Source organism: Crinia signifera, chromosome 7 (genome assembly GCF_055691185.1).
Source record: "Crinia signifera chromosome 7, ASM5569118v1, whole genome shotgun sequence".
Taxonomy (NCBI): domain Eukaryota; kingdom Metazoa; phylum Chordata; class Amphibia; order Anura; family Myobatrachidae; genus Crinia; species Crinia signifera.
Genome location: NC_139223.1, coordinates 178,531,644 through 178,551,545, shown reverse-complemented (window position 1 = coordinate 178,551,545; position 19,902 = coordinate 178,531,644). Strand labels below are relative to the sequence as shown.

Below are 19,902 nucleotides of genomic sequence, written 5' to 3'. Positions count from 1 at the left end.
GGAGTGCCGTTCGCAGAATGTATGCATACAAATATTAAGAGATGGCACCGGTTGAAGAACAACAGTTACAAGGCAAGAGTGCCAGGCCTTCTTGGACATACACACACACACATATATATATATATATATATATATATATATATATATATATATATATATATACCGTAGTGCATACACATTCCGATACAGTGTATAATATGTCTTCACATCAGCCCCTGCCCCAGTGGAGCTTACAATCTATATTTCCCACGACAACCTTGGTGCTGGTAAATTTTTCCACTACTGTCCTCACTGTGGGCCAGATTCTCTAAGCTTCAAAAAGTGATAAAATGGAGAGTGATAAACAGCCAGCCAATCAGCTCCTGCCATGTCACAGACTGTGTTTGAAAAATGTCACCTAGGAGCTGATTGGCTGGCTGTTTATCCCTCTCTATTTTATCACTTTTGAAGCTTAGAGAATCTGGCCCTGTGATTGGCTATCTAGATGTGAATGTAGCTTGTCATTGGTTAACAGTTAAAAGTGAAGCTTACGGATCAATCCGTAGAAAGTTCATACTATTTGCAAGTTTAACTTTAAGATATTTGCCATTGTTAATTTGTGATTAATATTTGACATTCATTTATTATCTTCATATTTTGAGGTTTATTTGAAATATGCAAACCCACCTCATACAGATGTAATGAGTCACTTAACTATACAACAAATAAAAATGTTTTCTTTCTAAAAATACCCTGTGCACATACACACTTGGTTAATTTTTGTGTTATACAATGTAGTTAACAAACCACGTTGGTTCTCAAACTCGGTTCTCAGGACCCACACACAGGTCACGTTACGCAAGTCACCTAGCTGAGCGCAGATGTACGTCTCACTGTCACCTTTCACGGATTAACTGGAAAACATGCACTGCGTGGGATCCTGAGGAACGACTTTGAGAACCACTGACGTGCCAGAATGTTTTTGGAGTGTAGTCGGAATGATTTTGCCTTGCATTGTCCACAATAAAGGCCCCACGCTGTCCCTGTATGGTTTTCAGTACTTTAATTCCTTCTTCTGTGTTTTTGTACAGATTGGTGATTGGTTGAGTACTCTAAACAAGTGCAGTAAAAACCTGTCGCTGGTGGCTGAGCCTCTCCAGGTGTTTTGCACCCTGCCCCCAGATCGGGGGTACCAAATGGCAGTGATATTCCTACAGAATGTGGACATAGTGAAATTAGCGTACAGAGTAAGTAATTTACGGTCATATTGTAAGCTAAATGCTGGTAAATGTTTCACTGCTGTCCTCACTGGGATTGGCTGAGTAGATGTGAATGTAGCTTCTCATTGGTTAACAGTTAAAAGTGAAGCCAACAGATCAATCAGTAGAAAGTTCATACAGTATTGCACGTTTAACTTTATGATACTGTATTTGCCATTGTTAATTTCTGATTAATATTTGACATTCATTTATTATCTTCCTATTTTGAGGTCACTTACCAATACAACAAATACATTTTCCTTTCTAAAAATAACTTGTATTCATCTTCTGGGTGCGAGAGGATGCGGGCCTCTGATGAGTGACGTCAGAATGCCGGCTCCCCCTCAGAGACAGGAGCCAAATGCTGCACTGTAACATTACATGCAGCACTTGGCTGCTGTCACAGTGTATGAGCCATCAAGGCAGCCACATCAGTGTCTGGGTATCCCAGCATCTGATGAAAATGTGGTTCAGTAAATGAGGCCACGCCTCTTCCCTTGAGACCATGCCCCCTTTTTGCCAGTACATATGTTTGCTGTGCACAGGGGTGACTTATATTGCACCAGGCATCACAGGGCATAGGGAAGACCCTGTTCTAGGATATCCCTTGTCACTGTTCACCAGTAGTCAGAAAGAATAGAAGTATTTACCTACTCTGATATATTCGTTCCATCGCTGGAATGCCTTAGTGGAGTCGCTCACCGTGCTCGTCACTCAATGAGGGTAGAGAGAATGGATTTTGAGTGACACGTTGCAGCCTAATTTATGAACTTGGATGGTTTTTAAAGCGGCAATCGTTTACAAGGTTAAACCATGCCTTGCTAATAATGATTGCCGCTTTAATAAAAATGTCTGAGTTCGCCGGTCTCCAACACCTCCGACCAACTCAGACTGTATTATATCCCGCGACATGAGTGAAGGGTGTGGATCATTAGGTTGACAGTTTCTAGGTTGACAGTCAGTAGGTGGACCACTATTGGTTGTCAGGCACAAGGTTGACACATGAAAAAGGTTGACATACATTAAGTCCCCCCTCTGTCTATCTCTTCACTGGCTCCCCATTCCTTTCCGAGTTCTCTTTAAACTCCTCACCACCACCTACAAGGCTCTCTCCTCCTCCACTGCTCCTTACCTCTCTTCACTGATCTCTATCCACACTCCCTCCCTTCCTCTTCGCTCCATCGCTGACCGCCGACTGACCTCTCACCTAATCACCTCCTCCCACTCCCGTGTCCAAGACTTCTCTCGTGCTGCCCCCCTGCACTGGAACAACCTCCCACCACCCATCAGGCTTTCTGATTTCCTTACCTACTTCAAGCGCTCCCTCAAAACCCTTTTTTTTCGACTAGCCTATCCCTCCTCCTAACCTCTTTTGATCCTCCTATCCTGCCTCCGTTCCCCTCCGTTCCTACTTATCCTATTGTATTTCGTTCGTCCACCCACCTATTTTTGATATGTTAACTCTTATGAGTAGGGTCCTCCTTCCTCATGTACTCACCCTACCTCATTACCTCACCAGTGCTCCTGTCCTGTTCTTCCCTTCCTCTACTTCATCTTCAGTCTCCTCGACAATTTCCACACCTACTTCTGAACTGATGCTGATTTTAGTTCTACCAGCTATACCCCTATTCATACTGTATTTTTCAACACACCCTGTACGTTACCTTGTCATTTGTTTTTTTTGTTTGCTATGTACGGCGCTGCAGGCACTTTGCGGCGCCTTATAAATAAACGTACTACTACTACTACTACTACATTAAGTCAAAAGGTTGACACAAGGAAAATATTTTGATTGAAAAGTTCACCATAGGAAAAAGTTTGGCATGAGTTATTTTTTGTGTGTCTATGTCGATATAGGTCGACATGGACACACTATTATATTCTACCTCCATGTCCACTGGGATGGCAAAATATGATCAAGTCGTTATTTAAAAAAACAAATCACAGAAAATTCATGCCAACCTTTTTTCATGTCAGCCTTTTGCATGTGTCGACCGTTTGACCATTTCCACCTCATGCATGTTGACCTTTTTCTTGTATCAACCTTCTGCCTGCAGACAAGTATTCGACCTTTTGACTGTCTACCTAGACACTGTCGACCTACAGTAATGACCGCATAACGTGAAGGAAGTATTCCAGGTTTTGTCACCCTATATATACTCTAGACTCCAGAATTCCAGAGTATTAACAGCACACTCCTTCACCATAATGGGGTACATCTCAGGAAACGAGAGCCGGCTGAGGTTTAAATGTTATATTAACCCTTTGAGTGCCAGCGTCTCTGTGAGCGATGTGCAAAATAGCCAGTAAAAACACCAGCGTCGCTCACATTTGTTATATAAATTCAAATAAAAAATGTTGTGTAAGGGAATATTGTATTTCCTATAGAAGGTGACATTACCGGTCATTATGATGAAAGCAAAGTTTGCTTGGCCATTTTCACACCTATTTTGACAAATTCACTCGGCGCTCAAGGGGTTAATTCTTTGAAGGCTGAGATCAGAAGGAAGGACTTCTGAGCCTGATTCAGTCCTGCTTGATAAGCAGCGTATTTTCCCTGGCTAATGAGCAGGTAAACGCTGCCCGACGCCCGAGCGAGCGTCCGCCCCTCGCGCAGTGCGAATCCCCGCATGTGCATGTGAGGGGACGCATGCGGGCGCACGGGCGAAAAATCTTTTGATGGTCGCCGTGTAATGAATGATTTTTCTCCCCCTTGCAGATAAGTCAGTCTGAACTGACTTTTATCTGGGCCGGAGATGGCCCAAAAAGGGGGCGGCGGCTGATGATGTCATGTGACGTCAGCCGTTCGGCCCGACTGCATTACCAAACCTTGGCCGTTCCCCTGCCCCAGCCCGCTCTCCGCCCCCTTCCCTCCCCTTAGTGTGCGAACGCCTGGCAAGTGTGAAACTCGTCAAAGGCTTTGGCACAGCGTGTCTGCACATGCGTATTTTTGACCACACACATGTGCAGAGCCGCAACATCGTCACCGGCCAGAACTGAATCAGGCCCTATTTTCATTTCTGAGACACGCTCGCTGTTGCCCGCTGAATTATTAGACAATGTGAATACGTAGAATGATTCGTGCCTTGCTGACATATTGTGTTTTCTTATATTTGTAGCTGGTGATGCCCTCGTCCTGGCAGAACAGCCTCGATATGCTCCTAACTGCCCTGCAGAAGCTGATTGAATATTTGGATGCCATAGCTGCCTTTATTAGCCAGACTAATAATCAGAACAACCTGTTCGACACCTTAATGAATTTAATATCTTCCTCGTCATCCTCGTCATTCTCATCATCCGCCTCATCCTCCTCATCCTCATCACGCAGGGCAAAGAGAAGCATTGTATGTGTCACCTTTGTTACTGCTTTCCAGTTTAATGCTTTTAAATCACTTTTATGTAACTGATTTGGAATAACTCTTTTTATTAATAATAATAATAATAATAATAATAATAATAATAATAATAATGATAATGATACCTCCAGCACGAAGCTAAGTATTGTGTGAGTTGACGGCTTCATTCTACCCAGGTCCATATACAATGAATTGTTAATAGTATGATCTTTAAATGCACTGGGACCACTACACACCAATTTAAAAACAAATCATAATCTGCTGCTCCTGATACAGGAAGCGGTCATCTATTAGAATGAACTTAGGTCTACAGTCATTAGGTCGACCCCACTAGGTCGACTGGCAGGAAGGTCGACCTGACTTAAGGTCGACATGGGCCAAGGTCGACATGACTTAAGGTCGAATTTGCATAAAGGTCGACATGATGAAGGTCGACTGGTCATAAGGTCGACATGGGTTTTTCACTGTTTTTTGAGCCAACATGTGCCGACAGGCGGTATTTCATGCCCTACCATCCACTAGGGCGTGGTGGGAGAATAAAATAGTGTGCCGAGCGCAGCGAGGCACCGTGCCCGAAGCATTGCGAGCGAAGCGAGCGATGCGAGGGTCCGATTCTCATTGCCAACTGTGTCCATGTCGACTGTGTCGACATTCGGATCAAAAACCCATGTCGACCTTATGACCAGTCGACCTTCCTCATGTTGACCTTTATGCAAATTCGACCTTAAGTCATGTCGACCTTGGCCCATGTCCCATGACCTTAAGTCAGGTCGACCTTCCTGCCAGTCGACCTAGTGGGGTCGACCTAATGACTGTAGACCTTAGTTCATTCTGACAGATGTACCGCTTCCCCTGAAACACATGCTGCCATGCAGTGACCGGCTGTCAGCGCTCTGATTGGTGGATAGCTGCAGACATCTACCAATTAGCATGCTGACAGCCGTTCACTGTCTGGCTGCAGTCATTGAGGCGGATAAATGATTCCACCTAGAATGTGCTAAATAAAAAAGAAGTAGAATTTGATCGGTTGCTATGGGCAACCTCCTATCTTCAACAGAACTCCCATTTAAGTAAATGTACCCCTTTGTGGCTCAAGATCTGGCCAAGGTCAGCCAGAAGGTTACCCGTAAAACCCTTGACCGGCAATCCGGAGCTTACTCGCATTCATTCATTGTTCATTGGTGTTTAAAAAATGTTTTTGATGATGTTTATTATTTTATAAGAAGAGCACCATTCGTAATAGCCATAAGTTCATAAGCCATCATGAATAAAATAATAAATGGCTGTGGAATACAGATGTAGCATCGATACGGACGCTCATATTTGATTGTCGGGCCAAATACGCCCTCGCAACACAGAAATGCTGCACTGCAATATCGCCGCTCAATGTGCAGTATTCAATGCCGGTGCGAGCGGCCGGTGAGGGGGTTAAACTGCGAGGATCACAGAAAACCAGTGATCCGCGCAGTTTAACCCCCGCGCCGGCCGCTCGCACTATGCAACGTTCCGGGGGAATCCTCGCAGTCACAGAACGGCGAGGATTCCCCTAAACTGCGAGAGCCGCGGCTAGTGCAGCAAACTCGCTGTAATTAGCCTCGGCTCTCGCAGCTTTTGGAGGCACATTCGCAAATTCCCCCTCGCTCAAAAAACGGAGCGAGGGGGAATTTGAGAATGAGGGGGGGTCAGTTGAATACTGACAGGGTGAGCGGTGACTGCGAGCAAAAAGTCCTGCTCGCAGTCACCGCTCGCCCACGGCATTGAATATATGCCAATGTGTTTCTATGAACAGCGGTAGCAAAACAGATTGCACCAATCGCACGTGCCAATTGGCACTGCAACGATGGGTGTGGCTTCAACTAGTTCACTCGCAAAGGCAGATTCCTTGTCAAATGGACAAAACCATGTGCACTGCAGGTGGGGCAGATGTAACATGGGCAGAGAGATTTAGATTTGGGTGAGTTATTTTGTTTCTGTGCAGGGAAAACACTGACTGCTTTATTTTCACACTGCAATATAGATCTCACTTTGAAGTAAAACCCCACCCAAATCTAACTCTCTCTGCACATGTTACATCTGCCCCACCTGCAATGCAGAATGGTTTTGTACATTTGAGAAGGAATTTGCCATTGCGAGTGAACCAGAATAAGGGCCGATATCTAGCTAGACAAGCAATAGGTCCGCACCAAAAGTTTGACAGTCTATTTTTCGACATTGACACAAGCAAAAGGTTGATCTGGAAAATACTGACACAAGCAAAACGTCGACATGAGTTTTTTTGTATTTTTTTGGGTGTCTATATCTGAGTATGTGCCCCCCTCATGCTTTCCCGTTCCCATTCAGAGTCCACATTGATGGTAAACTGTTTCGACCTTTTGCTCATGTTGAACTTTTGTTACTTTTGAACTATTGACTCCTGCACCCTTGGGGGTCACCTATTGGTTGTATATGTAGACACTGAGGGCCAGATGTATCAAACTTCTAAAAGTGATAAAGTGGAGAGGGATAAACAACCAGCCAATCAGCTCCTAACTGTGTATTTTTATTTTTTTTAAATCCCAGCCTGTAACATAACAGATAGGAGATGATTGGCTGGCTAGAAGTCTCCATGTTATTACTTTTTGAAGCTTGATACATCTGGCCCTGCCAGTGAGTCATCCGGATCCCAAAAATAATATCCTTATAAATTATTTTTTCCCCATTAGAGGAGTATCAATGTTATCTGCTTCCTTATTCATACATAAGGACTGCACTCATTATAAGTGTATAGCGATTCCTCACCTTCTGATTGGCCAGCTATTTTATGGGGGTTACTACAGTAAGAAAGTTGGACCCGATTTACCTTTAACTCCCCAGGCAGCTCCCCAGGAGGGCTCACATTGGACTCATCACAGTTTTTATATGCAATAAATCCCATGCAATTGGGGGGCCAAGTGTATGGGGGCCTTAACAGTATACGCTCCAAAACCATATACACATTTTGATGACATTGTCCCCGCTAGGATAGGACGTGACTGCTATTGAACCCGCTTCCTTCGTATAATGGGGGTTATTCTGATTCACTCGGAAAGGCACAATCACTCACTAATGAACAAAACCATGTGCACTGCAGGTGGGGCAGATGTAACATGTGCAGAGAAAATTAGATTTGGGGGGGGGTGTACTTCAAACAGATATCTACAGTATATTTCAGTGTAAAAATAAACCAGCCAGTATTTACCCTGCACAGAAACAATAAAACACCCAAATCTAACTCTCTCTGCATATGTTACATCAGCCCCCACCTGCAGTGCACATGGTTTTGTCCATTACAGAGTGATTGTGCCTTTCAGAGTGAATCAGAATAACCCACAATGTGTAAAAGTTTTCAAAAACCACACGCTGAGTATTTATTGAATAACGTATTGTTGTTCTTCTATTCTTGTCAATTATTAGGATCTACCAAGAAGCACCCAAGCTAACACCATCTCTGCTAATACAATCTTAAAATATATATGCGCAGAAGACTACGATACAGCCATCAAATTGATATTCCTGGCTATGAGTAATTCAGCTGCGAACCAGAGCAGTAACTCAGCACAATATCTTAGCCAGTTATATGAAATACCCACAGACAGTAAGTGCAGTATTCGTCACTGAGCACTAGAGGGGGCCATGCTACAGTTACCGTTATTTTATATATCTGATTAATGGTGAATGTCAATGTTTTTTCAGATGCCTTTTGCTTAAACCTATTCACAACCATAGTCAGCACAACCAGTGGGGCAGCTTTATGGCTACAGCTGAAGCCTCTGGTCTATGGGCAAATCCTATACACGCCAAACACCACTATCACCCAGCAGATCATGGAGAAGGTAAGACGCATACATGCCGCAAACAGAGGAAAGAAATATTAAAGGGCTTATGTGCTCAAAGTTAAAACCTTTTTCTATATAATACTATTAAAAGCCAGTCGAAATGACGGCTTCTGCAATGCACTTTCACTTTGAGCTGTGACAGTTTTTCTGATCACTTTGAACTGTGACAGTTTTTCTCTTTACTTTAAGTTGTGCCAGTTTTTAGCCCACAAACTCTTCACCCCACACCATGGGGTAGATTTAGTATGCTTGGTGAAGTGATAAAATGTTTGTTTTTTTATCACTGGCCAACCAGCTCCTACCTGTCATTTTTCAAACCACGCCTGTAACTTTACAGTTAGGAGCTGATTGGCTGGTGATAAAAACCAGACACTTTATCACTTCACCGAGCTTAATATATCTGCCCCCCGGTCCTTATCTGCTCCTACCTCACATATCAGTGTCCATGCACAAATTGCCTTCACTTTCTGTTATGACATCTTTCAGCACACAAAGGAGTAATTTTGTCAGTATAATGTTAAAGTATTTTAACTGTGTCGGCAATATACCTTTGAACATGATATTTTACGATTCGAGTACGGTGCCTCGTTGCATTGGTTACACTATTACAATACCGCCTGTCGGCACAAGTTGGCTCGAAAACAGTGTAAAACTCATGTCAACCTTTTTGACTGTTGGCTTCTGACCCTGTCGACCTTAGACATGTCAACATATTTCATGTGTAGACCTAGACCCTGTCAACCATTAGTAGTTGGAAAGTAAACCAGAAACAAATCTCCTAAATTAGGTTTGTCCGTTACTATGAAGGAATACCGGCGGTAACTCTTGGCAACCTTTGTATAACAATACAATACTTGTATCCTCGCCTTGGTTGGATCATAAAGTGTAAATAATTCCTTGTCTGTTATTTCTTGGTAGACTAAAAACAGCCTACTTCTAATAGAGGAATACAAGAATTCAGTCAACAATTCGGCGACTCAGGTGCAGAATATTCTGGGTATATTTACCTTCGCACAGAGCATATTGCCGGTAAGTGAATATTCAAATTTTACAAGAGTCTGTCGTTCCTTTTCCAATCTAATAAGGAGAATAACCGCCTTTACCCACGGGTTACATACGAATGACCGGCGGTCCGAATACCAACGCCAGAAACCAATGGTGGGAATCATAAGTATAGTGACCTTCCTCCTAACCCCTAACCCTCCCCAATAGTGCCTAACCCTAAGCCCCACACCCCACCACCTAATCCTACTCCCCTGCCCCGTATCTTAACACCCCCCCTTCTTGGTGACTAAACCAAACCCCCATCCCCACTCCTAATCCTACTCCCCCCCCCCCCATAGTTTAACACCCCCTTCTTGGCGCCTAACCCAAAGCCCCCTCCCTGCGGCCTAAGCTTAGTACCTCCACTAGAGCCCAAACCTAACCCCCCATTTCTGACCACCCACTGTTGCCCCCTGCATACTCACCGATCCACACTTTAGTACATCTGGCACCGGTCTGCATCCTGACTGCTGGGATATTAACCGCATCCCACCCCCCCACACCTAATCATGCCCTTCCTACAGAGGAGGGCATTGGTTCATGTCAGGGGTGTGGCATCATGAGAAATGGTGTTCCCCCACACACGCCCCCCCCCCCCCCCCCCCATTCCGGTCACACTTGTCCATGCCCAGCTCTCCAGAAGCTGCCTACTTATACTCTGTTGTGGGGGGGGGGCATTGTCTGGGGCCTTCGGGGAATGTGCTAGATTTGCCACCTTTCCAGGGGGCCGGGAACACCACGGAATGGTCAGAAGCCACCCAACCGTTCTGGGGGTTAAGGCAAGTGTCTCTGTAGAAGACTGGTGTCTCAGCATAGTCACAGAACAGGAGGTGGCTACCAGTATCCTTATATTTTACTGATGTTCCGGATGTAAAGTGCAATCAGAAGTACTTTACAAAAGTACTATCCAAGAATTATGGCGCTGAAAGAGGTTGTGCAGGTCAGGTACCGATGAAATCAGTGTTTGTCAATCACCAACAAAACGAACAATCATGCAGAAAATATCAATCAACACCCTTTAGCGCTACCTCCAGTTATATATATATATATATATATATATATATATATATATATATATATATATGAAAACCATGCATTTAGGATAGAACACAATAGGGTGCAGGGCGCGTTACCGAAAGTCGGGATCCCGACTGTCAAAACGCTGACAGCCGGGTGCCCAACGGCCACCCGCTATTTTCCCTCGTGGGGGTCCACGACCCCAATAGAGGGAGAATCGAATAGGTGGTGAGCGTAGCAAGCCACTGTGCCCGCAGTGGGTGAGTCCGGCAGTCGGGTTCCCGACGTCAGGCTAATGACTGTCGGGATCCTGACTGTCGGAACCCCATACCACACCCAAACAATACATAACTTTTGAAAATACAGGTAGCTGCAACTTCACATGTCCCAACAAAGGCAACACCTTTCCAAATACCCCACAATTGGAGTTTTTTTGGGGATATAAAAAAAATACGTTTTGAGAAAATGGAAGGATTTTTATTTAGTAAGATGCACTCACAAGCATACGATATATAAAAGTATATAAAAATCAGAAGTACATCAAATTCTACATATAAAATGCAAGTATAATAATGTTTATAAGTAAATGTGATTGGTGTTACTCAGTGATACAGTTACCTGTTTGCCTCTATAGGGCCTTCTGAACAATACTGCAATAAACAGCATTCTAACAGACTTCCTGCAACTTAATACCACGGCTCTGACTAATCAGATTGGTAAGTGTTCGCATATATAGCATTACTGCCTCACAGCGCTGAGGTCATGGGTTTGATTCCCACCATGGCTCTAACTGTGTGAGGAGTTTGTATATTCTCCCCGAACTTGCGTGGGTTTCCTCCGGGTACTCCGGTTTTCTTGTGCAATACAAAAATATACTGGTAGAATGTCTGTGTGCGTGTACATGTGGTAGGGAATATAGATTGCAAGCTCCACTGGGGCAGGGACTGATGTGAATATTCTTTGTACAGCGCTGCGGAATATGTGTGCGCTATATAAGAAACTGTTTACTAAATAAATATTCATTTAAATTTAAGCATACCAAATGGTTCAAATTGTATCCTCTGCAAAAGTGGTCTGGGCACTAAAGAGGGCACTAAGTTTAGGCAGCAGAGAGGGGAGTTTTGTTTAGGCACCAAAGTGTGTATGTGTGTGTGTGTGGGGGTGTGTGTGTGTAGGATAAGATAACGGGGTGTGGGGCTTAGGGTTAGGCCCTATTGGCTTGTAAGACAGGAGTCTGTGGGCAGGCTGATAATGTATATACGCTGTTAATAAACAGTTTGCAATATTTGAAATGGACATGTGCCTTCTGCAGTCTAGTATTTACTCACTAGAGGGCGCTGCTTTACAATAGATAGGGTAGTTCAGCGCTCCCAAGAAAATTCATGCAGCATTAATTCTCTGCAGTACTGTTCACATTGGCCACAGAGAGGCATATTACATAATATAGCAGGGCCAGGACCGTACAGATCATGTAGGATTTTATAATGCTTTTCCAGTTATTATAACAAACGATATTTTAATAGACAACAACACAATATTCTTAGTTAGTCTTGTATTACTAACAGCAATCTTCAGTATACCTTCGCTTCATCCCAGTCACAAAGGTTCCGCATAATCTACAAATCTAAACACGGCAGCAAATATTCCAGCCCCGCCCTACTGCCTGTCTGTAGATACTGTTAGCTCATTAATATTTAATGAGTTAGCGATGGTATTGGCATCCCCCCATATCCAAGCATCAATGTTTGTCCCCAGGGCCGGCTCTACCACTAGGCAGCTTTAGGCAGCTGCCTAGGGCGCCAGGATCTAGGGGGGCCCCACCAAGTCTGCCTATCAATAAATCAAGGATGTCTGTGAGGATCATTGTTGTACTTAATGCAGGTGGCGGCTGTGGAACCTCTAAGACCTCACCTCCATACTTTCTCTTGAGGCATCCTCCCCTACGTTACTGCCCTCTCTTCCTGTACTCTGTTGTGGGTGGCAAAGGGGAGGGTGCTGGGGGGCCTCCAGAGAAATCAGGGGTCTTGCCCACCTACCTGGGGGGCTGGGAGGACCACTCAATTTTGGGAGGCTCCCTGCCATTCCAGAATGTTAATCAAGTATGCATTAAGGGGTTGGAAAATGGTTATTGGTGGCAGTATGGGGGAGGGGGGGGGGTTTGGCAGTAGGTTGAGTTTTACCTAGGGTGCTGAGAAGCCTTACACCAGCCCTGGTTGTCCCCCTTTCTTTGTGATAAATGGAATAAACTAATATCTCTTTTTTCCCCCCTCAGCTCTCATCCAAAGTAACGCATATCTAATGTACGACGTTATTGCGATCTTCAACATGTTAGCAAATCTACTGTCCTGCGTGGTGACTGACCGTGTCCGGCCTATGGACAGCGTTGCCGATATGATGGCTCAGGCCGAGCAGCTTCAATCGGTTAATCAACTCTTTGCAGGTAATGGACAGTTTCCCCTCTAGGTCAGTGACGGCTAACCTCGACACTCCAGCTGTTGTTGAACTACACATCCCAGCATGCTCTGCATCAGTTTTAGCATGGCTAAATAGTAAAACTGTAGCAGGGCATGCTGGGATGTGTAGTTCAACAACCAGTGGAGTGTCAAGGTTAGCCATCACTGGTCTAGGGTTCCCCATATCATAGTGGGACACAGCCCCAGCCTGTTGTTCGTGGGGATGAACCCTGGGTATGGGTCATTAGGTTGACCGTGTCTATGTCGACAGTCAAAAGGTCGACCAGTATTGGTTGACAGTATAAAGGTCGACACAAGGAAAAGGTTGACATGCATTAAGCTGACGTGGTCAAATAGTCGACACGTCCAGTAGGTCGACATGGGAAAGGTTGTCAAAAAAGGTTGACACATGCAGTACATCGACATGGGAAAGGTTGTCGTTGGTTTTTCGGTGTCTATGTTGACACAAGGAAGCACCACTATAACCCTTTGCCGAATAATCTTTATGTATATATATATATATCTATATATATAGAGATATATATATATGGCTATCTACTCCTCACCTCTTTGAGTACCGCCACTGACCACTAGAGGTCACTCAACAGACAAAATGACGCCTTTGTGTGCTAAAACCTTTCATAACAGAAAGTGAAAGAAATTTTCCCAGGGACACTGATCTGTTTCAAACTTGCGGGCTATGAAGAGAGGGGGCTGTGAATCCAGAGATTGGAGGTAGGAGCAGATAGGGACTGGGGGTGGGGTGGAGAGTTTGTGGGATAAAAACTGTCAAAGCTCAATGTGAAAGGAAAAAACTGTCACAGCTAAAAATGAAAGTACATTGCCAAAGCCGTCATTTTTACAGGCTTTTAACTAGTACTATATAAAGATCAGATAAGGTAGGACATATAGAGCAGGTGTCCTAAGCAACCAATCAGCTACCATTTATCTAGTATATTGTGTAGAATCAGATTGACAGTTGCTATGAGCAACGCCTTGCCCTCTGTAGATTTGATACATCTCCTCCATAGTCGTATACATGTCCCTTTACTTGTATGATGTGTTTACCTCGTTCCTTCACCTAAATATAATTTTCTTTATCCACACAGCTGTTACGTTCAATCTGCCCTCGGGGACGAGCGGGCAGAAGAGTTCCGGATCTGGGACGTCCGGCCTGCCCAAACAGATATCTTATAGTATCAGCATGCGTTCCTTGCTGTCAGAAGACACCGCTGTACTCAGAGACACCACCTGGATTCCCGGACCGCACGACGATATAAACATGTACAGCCGCAGCTTTGTCTATCTGCAGGAAGACATCGAGAGAGCCATCATTGAAATGCAGACCAACACAACGCTGGATAACATTGCTGTGCAGTACCAGCCAATGCCTTACCCCTGCTACGTAAAGGACGGGTATGCAGAATCCCCCCCCAACACAATTGCAATCCATGAGTAATGTACAGTTCTGGCATCGGCAGAACCAGCTATTGATGGGCCCAGGTGTAAAATGATGCGCTCTCAACTGCAACGCAAAACCCTTTTTATAATGTCACTGTCATTAATATATATCTGAAGCTTAACAACAGAATCCACGCCCGTTTTCGCCCTGGCACGACATGCGGAATTCAACATTCCGCTTGTCAAGTGGCGGAAAAGGGACGTGCCGGCAAAAACGGCCATGTATTGTCGAGAAACGGACGTGAATCCGGCAATCCACGTCAGTTTCCAACAAAACAAATCCGACTGGTTTTTAAGGTCAGATCTTTTTTGTCGAGATCCGCCTTCGATGCTGTCGGAAACCACATCATTGAATAGGCGGCAGGCACTATATCCCCTGTCGGCAATAGCGCCGGGATTGAATACCCGCCTAAATATGTATCCTTGATGGTGTTATATAAAAAGAATAACATTGATTTTGGAATATCTATATATAAAGGGATATAATAAATCTGGGATTCTGACTGTTGGAACATCCCAACAGTCAGAATTCCGGGCCATTTTCATCTGATCTGACAGTAACTCAACAGTCGGAATTCAATGTTCCAACTGTCGAGTGACGGAAAGTCTGTGGATTGGCGAAAACAGACGCGGATTGACAAAAAATAAGCATGAATTCGACAATCCGCTGACGTTTCCAACAAAACAGAGGCTGTCGATCCCATGGCGAATTCCTGACCGGCTGCCGCACACACCCCGCCCGCACTGTTGTGTGCAAGCGCCCGCCGAATAATCTATTCGCCGTGGCCATTCAGAGAAGGAGCTGTGAAGACAGAGATTGGAGGTAGGAGCAGATAGGGACTGGGGTGGGGGAAATAGTTTGAGATGCCGTCATTTTGACAAGCTTTTAACTAGTGTTATTATATTTATCTATATATCATTAGCAGTCGGAGGTCTATTATGAATGACATATTTCTATGGTGCCATTGGCTGAACAATCAAATGATGCCATACTCACATTCAATCTATTCAATGTTTTTATTGTTTTTCCCACCTTCGGAAACATTCCAAAAGTCGGAAAACACGTGGATCGGCGAATCCACATCTTTTATCATGGCAACGGCCGCTAATTCACAGATTTAGCACCCGTTTCCGCCAATGCAGATTCGCCTTGTCAAAGAGCCGCATCTGCAGAGTTGGGTCCCGGATGAAAATGACCGGGATTATTATTATTATTATTATAATTTTATTTATAAGGCGCCACAAGTGTTTCGCAGCGCCGTACAAAGGAACAATACAGGGAGACAAAACTTGGCATAACATTGAATAAATAACAAAAATACAGTACAAATAAAGAGCACCACAGTTCAATACACATTACAGCTTAAATGTAAGTAGTGAGGACTCAATCATCATACAACTAGAGGCTTGAGGCCAATGATGGAGATGAGTATGAAGATGGTCACTGAGTGTTGGAGTATAGGAGAGCTGTGAGTGAAATGTGAAGAGAAGTGGGCTTTGACAACAGGAGGGAAGAGGGCCCTACTCGGAGGAGCTTACAATCTAGTAGGAAGGGGAGACAGACAGATTACAAGAGGTGCAAGCGAGGGGGTGGTGGTTAGATAGCAGGATGTAAACAGGCAAGGGGTCGGAGAACCAGCTAGTTTATGCAGTGGAAGGGTACGCTTTGATGAATAGGTGAGTTTTCAGTGCCTGTTTGAAGCTTTGCAAGGTCGGGGAGAGTCTAATGGAGCGAGGGAGTACGTTCCACTGAAGGGGTGCAGCACGGGCAAAGTCCTGTACTCTAGCATGGGAAGCAGTGATCAGGGGGAGGAGAGACGACAGTTGTCAGCCGACCGTAGAGGGCGGGAGGGTGTATGAATGGAGATGAGGTTAGAGATATATGGAGCAATGGAATTAGAGATGGCCCTGTATGTGAGTGTGAGGTGTTTGAAGAGGATTCTGTAGGGGAATGGAAGCCAGTGCAGATTTTGTTGAAGGAGAGTAGCAGAGTTAGAGCGGCGGGATTGAATGGGTCCTGGTTGATATTTCTGAGTATTGGAAATATCGGCCAGCACTATATACCTCCCTAAGTGGGTGAATAGAGGTAAAATGTTTTGTGACCTGTGGGCCAATCAGAACATGAGGGCGGGGCTTCACAGATGCTGGGGAGAGCTATACTTTGTGTTCCGACTCCTTGGGGGAGAAACACAAATCTATTCGGTTATGCTTGCCACCGATGTAGGGAAATAATCTGGTTCTCCCCCATCGATTGCAAAACTAATTTGGCCATAAACCATCAATGATTTCAAATCACTACTACCGGTAGTTCCGCCCATGAGCTCTGCCATAATGACACAGAAGATGTATTAACCACCGTTCTTTCTCCCGGTCTCAGTTTCCTCTACAGCATGTCCTACTCGCTTCCCATCGCGCTCATGATAACATGGGTCCTTTTTATCGCGGCCTTCGTGAAAAAGCTCGTCCACGAGAAAGAACTCAGACTTCATGAGGTATGACACAGACCATAAGACCTGCCCCTATATTATACATGTCCCGCACTATGCCGCATTTCATGTGGTTACTGAAAGACGATATGACGAGACTTTGGGGCTGAAACCAGTTCTCAGGCTCCACACATGCCATGGGACGGGTGGTAGTTTTGATTATGCGAGTATAGGTGTGTCCAAAGCATAAAAGGGGATGCAGTTAGAATGCCGGTGGTCGGAATCCTGGCGGTCAAAATCCAGACGCCGTAATCCCAATCGTCGAAATCCCGGCGGTCCCGGGAAATCCACGACACCCATAGAAGGAGAACAAATTAGTGTGCCGAGCGCAGTGAGCCCGCAAGGGGGGTGATCCACGTCCCCCCCTATCAGGATTTCAGCTTTTGGGATTCCGGTGTCAGGATTTTGAACGCCGGGATTCCGACCGCCGGGACTTCGTACCAATCCCCATAAAAGCATCTAGAGCTACCGACAGTGCGTATGAGTACTGGCACGCTTGGACGCATGCATGTACCAAGGAACGGCTTTGTAGCGGCATTATCATAAAGTGATAGACGTGACTGCTGCAAAACATCTAAGGAAGGCTCAAGTTACTTTCAAGTTACAATTGTAATAATAAGCTCCAGTATATTTAGGTTTACCATAGGTAATAACATCCACCTATTGTGTTGTAATTTACCCATGGTTGTATTTAGGGACCTGGGTGCCCCTAGACACAATAGCAATGGCTGCTCCCTTGTACTTAATTTTATTATTTTCATTGTTTGGGTTAAAGCTCTCAGTTGATTAATCACAATTTAATATAACTAAAAAGAGGCAATTTTTTTTTTTTTTAACTAAATCTACATATTTACATCACTGGCGGCATGTGCATCTCCATTTATGGCCGGTGGTACAGTAGAATGCAAATATTTGGCACTCACTGGTAAATTGTGGACTAACGGCACAAGCAAGACAAGCATCTAAGGCTCAGATTCTTATTTGATTGGTCCCTGCATGTTCGCATATTCTCATATGTGCATGTGCAGGGCTTCTGTGCGGCACCCATAGCAACATACCATCTGAAATAGCACCTCCCATCTGAGTAAATAAACCCCTTAGACCACCAAACTTATAATAAACATGACTTGATCGCTTGGTAACTTCATAATCACTGTTACCTACATTTCACCGGCTTGGAGCCAGATATTATTTCCAAGCACGGTCCTCTCCTTCTAATCCCCATGTCCCCAATAAGCCAACATCCTGATTCTTGGAGGTTGAACACCGTGAATACATTTTAAGCACCTTCGAGGACGTTTGATTGATGTGGGTGCGTTCTCTTTGCAGTACATGAAGATGATGGGGGTTAACTCGAGCAGTCACTTTTTCGCTTGGCTGATCGAAAGCGCATCGTTCCTCGTGATCAGTTCTGCCATCCTCGTCATCATTCTTAAATTTGGCAAAATCCTGTCCTTGAGCAACGGCTTCATCCTCTTCCTCTTTATGCTGGACTACAGCCTGACAGTGATTGCGATGAGTTACCTGATCAGTGTCTTCTTCCACAACACCAACGTGGCTGCCCTCAGTGGCAGTCTGATCTATATCATCGCTTTCTTCCCATTTATTGCCGTGGTCTCCAAAGCAACTAGCCTGTCCTTTGCCTCGAAGACCTTGCTGGTGAGTTTGGCATGGTGCCCTTCGTACTGACCAATGTGATACGTTTAAGGAGTCCTATAAAGTTCTGAAGCCTTGTGTTCCTGCTATCATTGTTCCTAGAGCCTTTTCTCTCCGACGGCTTTGAGCTACGCCACGCAGTATGTTGTAAGTTATGAAGAACAGGATGAAGGTGAGTAACTGTCTAATGTCCGATTGGGAATGCATTGCTAAGTAGTCCTTCGAAAACTTGTTTAGCTAAGGCCAGAGTCCCTGCGGGATATTTTGGAGACTGGGAGCATGGGCAATCATGGATTGAAAGGTCTACAGTGTCTAAGTAGACAATCAATGGGATGATGTCAAAAGATCGACATGTACTAGGTCATGTATGGCCAAACTATGGCCCTCCAGCTGTTGTGAAACTACAAGTCCCATCATGCTTTGCCACAGTTTTGCTACTAGGGAATGCCAAAACTATGGCAAGGCATGCTGGGATGTGTAGTTTCATAACAGCCGAAGGGCCACAGTTTGGACATGCTTGCACTAGGTCAACACAGACCAAAGGTCCACATGCAATTGTTTAGCATGGTCAAAATATCAACACATGTAAAATATTAGGCTTTTTAGTGTCTACTGTATGTCGACATGGACCCCCAAATAGTATGTCAGGTACACTTGCCCTGCTTTGGGTATGGTTGACCGTTTCCAATTGTAGTCCACGTGGATGGCAAAGTAACAATTTTTTGGGACTTTTTCTAGGGGTGCAGTGCCAGGGGGTATGACCTTGCTATGCTCAGGGTATGGCTTCATGGCAGGATCGAGGGCCAAGTATATTTCACCTACCCAACTGCTCAGTGTCACCGGTTGCCTCACAATCCAGCCAGCTCCAGTGGGACGGTCCTAGTTTGAGGGAACTGTCCCACAATCATCTCAACTTTATGGTGGTGGGGAGCAGGGCCGCCACTAGTAATGTTGGGGCCCGGGACTGACCTTCTGCCCCCCCTCGCACGCCGGCACTCCACCTCCCGCCCCCCCCCCCCATTACTATTACTTACCAGCAGTGGCGGCGGCGCAGCATCTTCTCCCTCCGACACTCACTGCACAGTGCAGCCTGCAGAGCGCCGAGCCCCTTTGTATCCTAGGCTTGGCGCTCTGCAGGCTGCACTGTGTATTGTGCAGAGGCCGGGGTCCAGAACAGCTGTACCGCTGGCACCCCCCTGTCGGCTGCCCTGGTGGGGAGTGTGAGGACTACTGTTTGGGAAGTTTACCCCCCTCCCCACTCCCATCTGAAGCCCTAATTCTAAAATCCAGAATATATGCAGGCACAGTGCAGGGTTTATTGGCACCCTAGGCAAATC

General features: G+C 45.1%; 1 protein-coding gene across 1 annotated transcript in view; it reads left to right on the top strand.

The window, feature by feature from the left end:
- Window positions 1-19,902, top strand: part of ABCA12 (ATP binding cassette subfamily A member 12) — an 85,545-nt gene that overhangs the window by 7,383 nt on the left and 58,260 nt on the right. Inside the window, exons 4-14 of the mRNA XM_083154497.1 lie at window positions 1,071-1,226; window positions 4,358-4,582; window positions 8,027-8,207; window positions 8,306-8,445; window positions 9,367-9,477; window positions 11,144-11,225; window positions 12,782-12,949; window positions 14,072-14,378; window positions 16,801-16,915; window positions 18,239-18,568; window positions 18,668-18,737. Coding sequence (XP_083010623.1) covers window positions 1,071-1,226; window positions 4,358-4,582; window positions 8,027-8,207; window positions 8,306-8,445; window positions 9,367-9,477; window positions 11,144-11,225; window positions 12,782-12,949; window positions 14,072-14,378; window positions 16,801-16,915; window positions 18,239-18,568; window positions 18,668-18,737 — 1,885 coding nt within the window. The remainder of the gene's footprint in view (window positions 1-1,070; window positions 1,227-4,357; window positions 4,583-8,026; window positions 8,208-8,305; window positions 8,446-9,366; window positions 9,478-11,143; window positions 11,226-12,781; window positions 12,950-14,071; window positions 14,379-16,800; window positions 16,916-18,238; window positions 18,569-18,667; window positions 18,738-19,902) is intronic.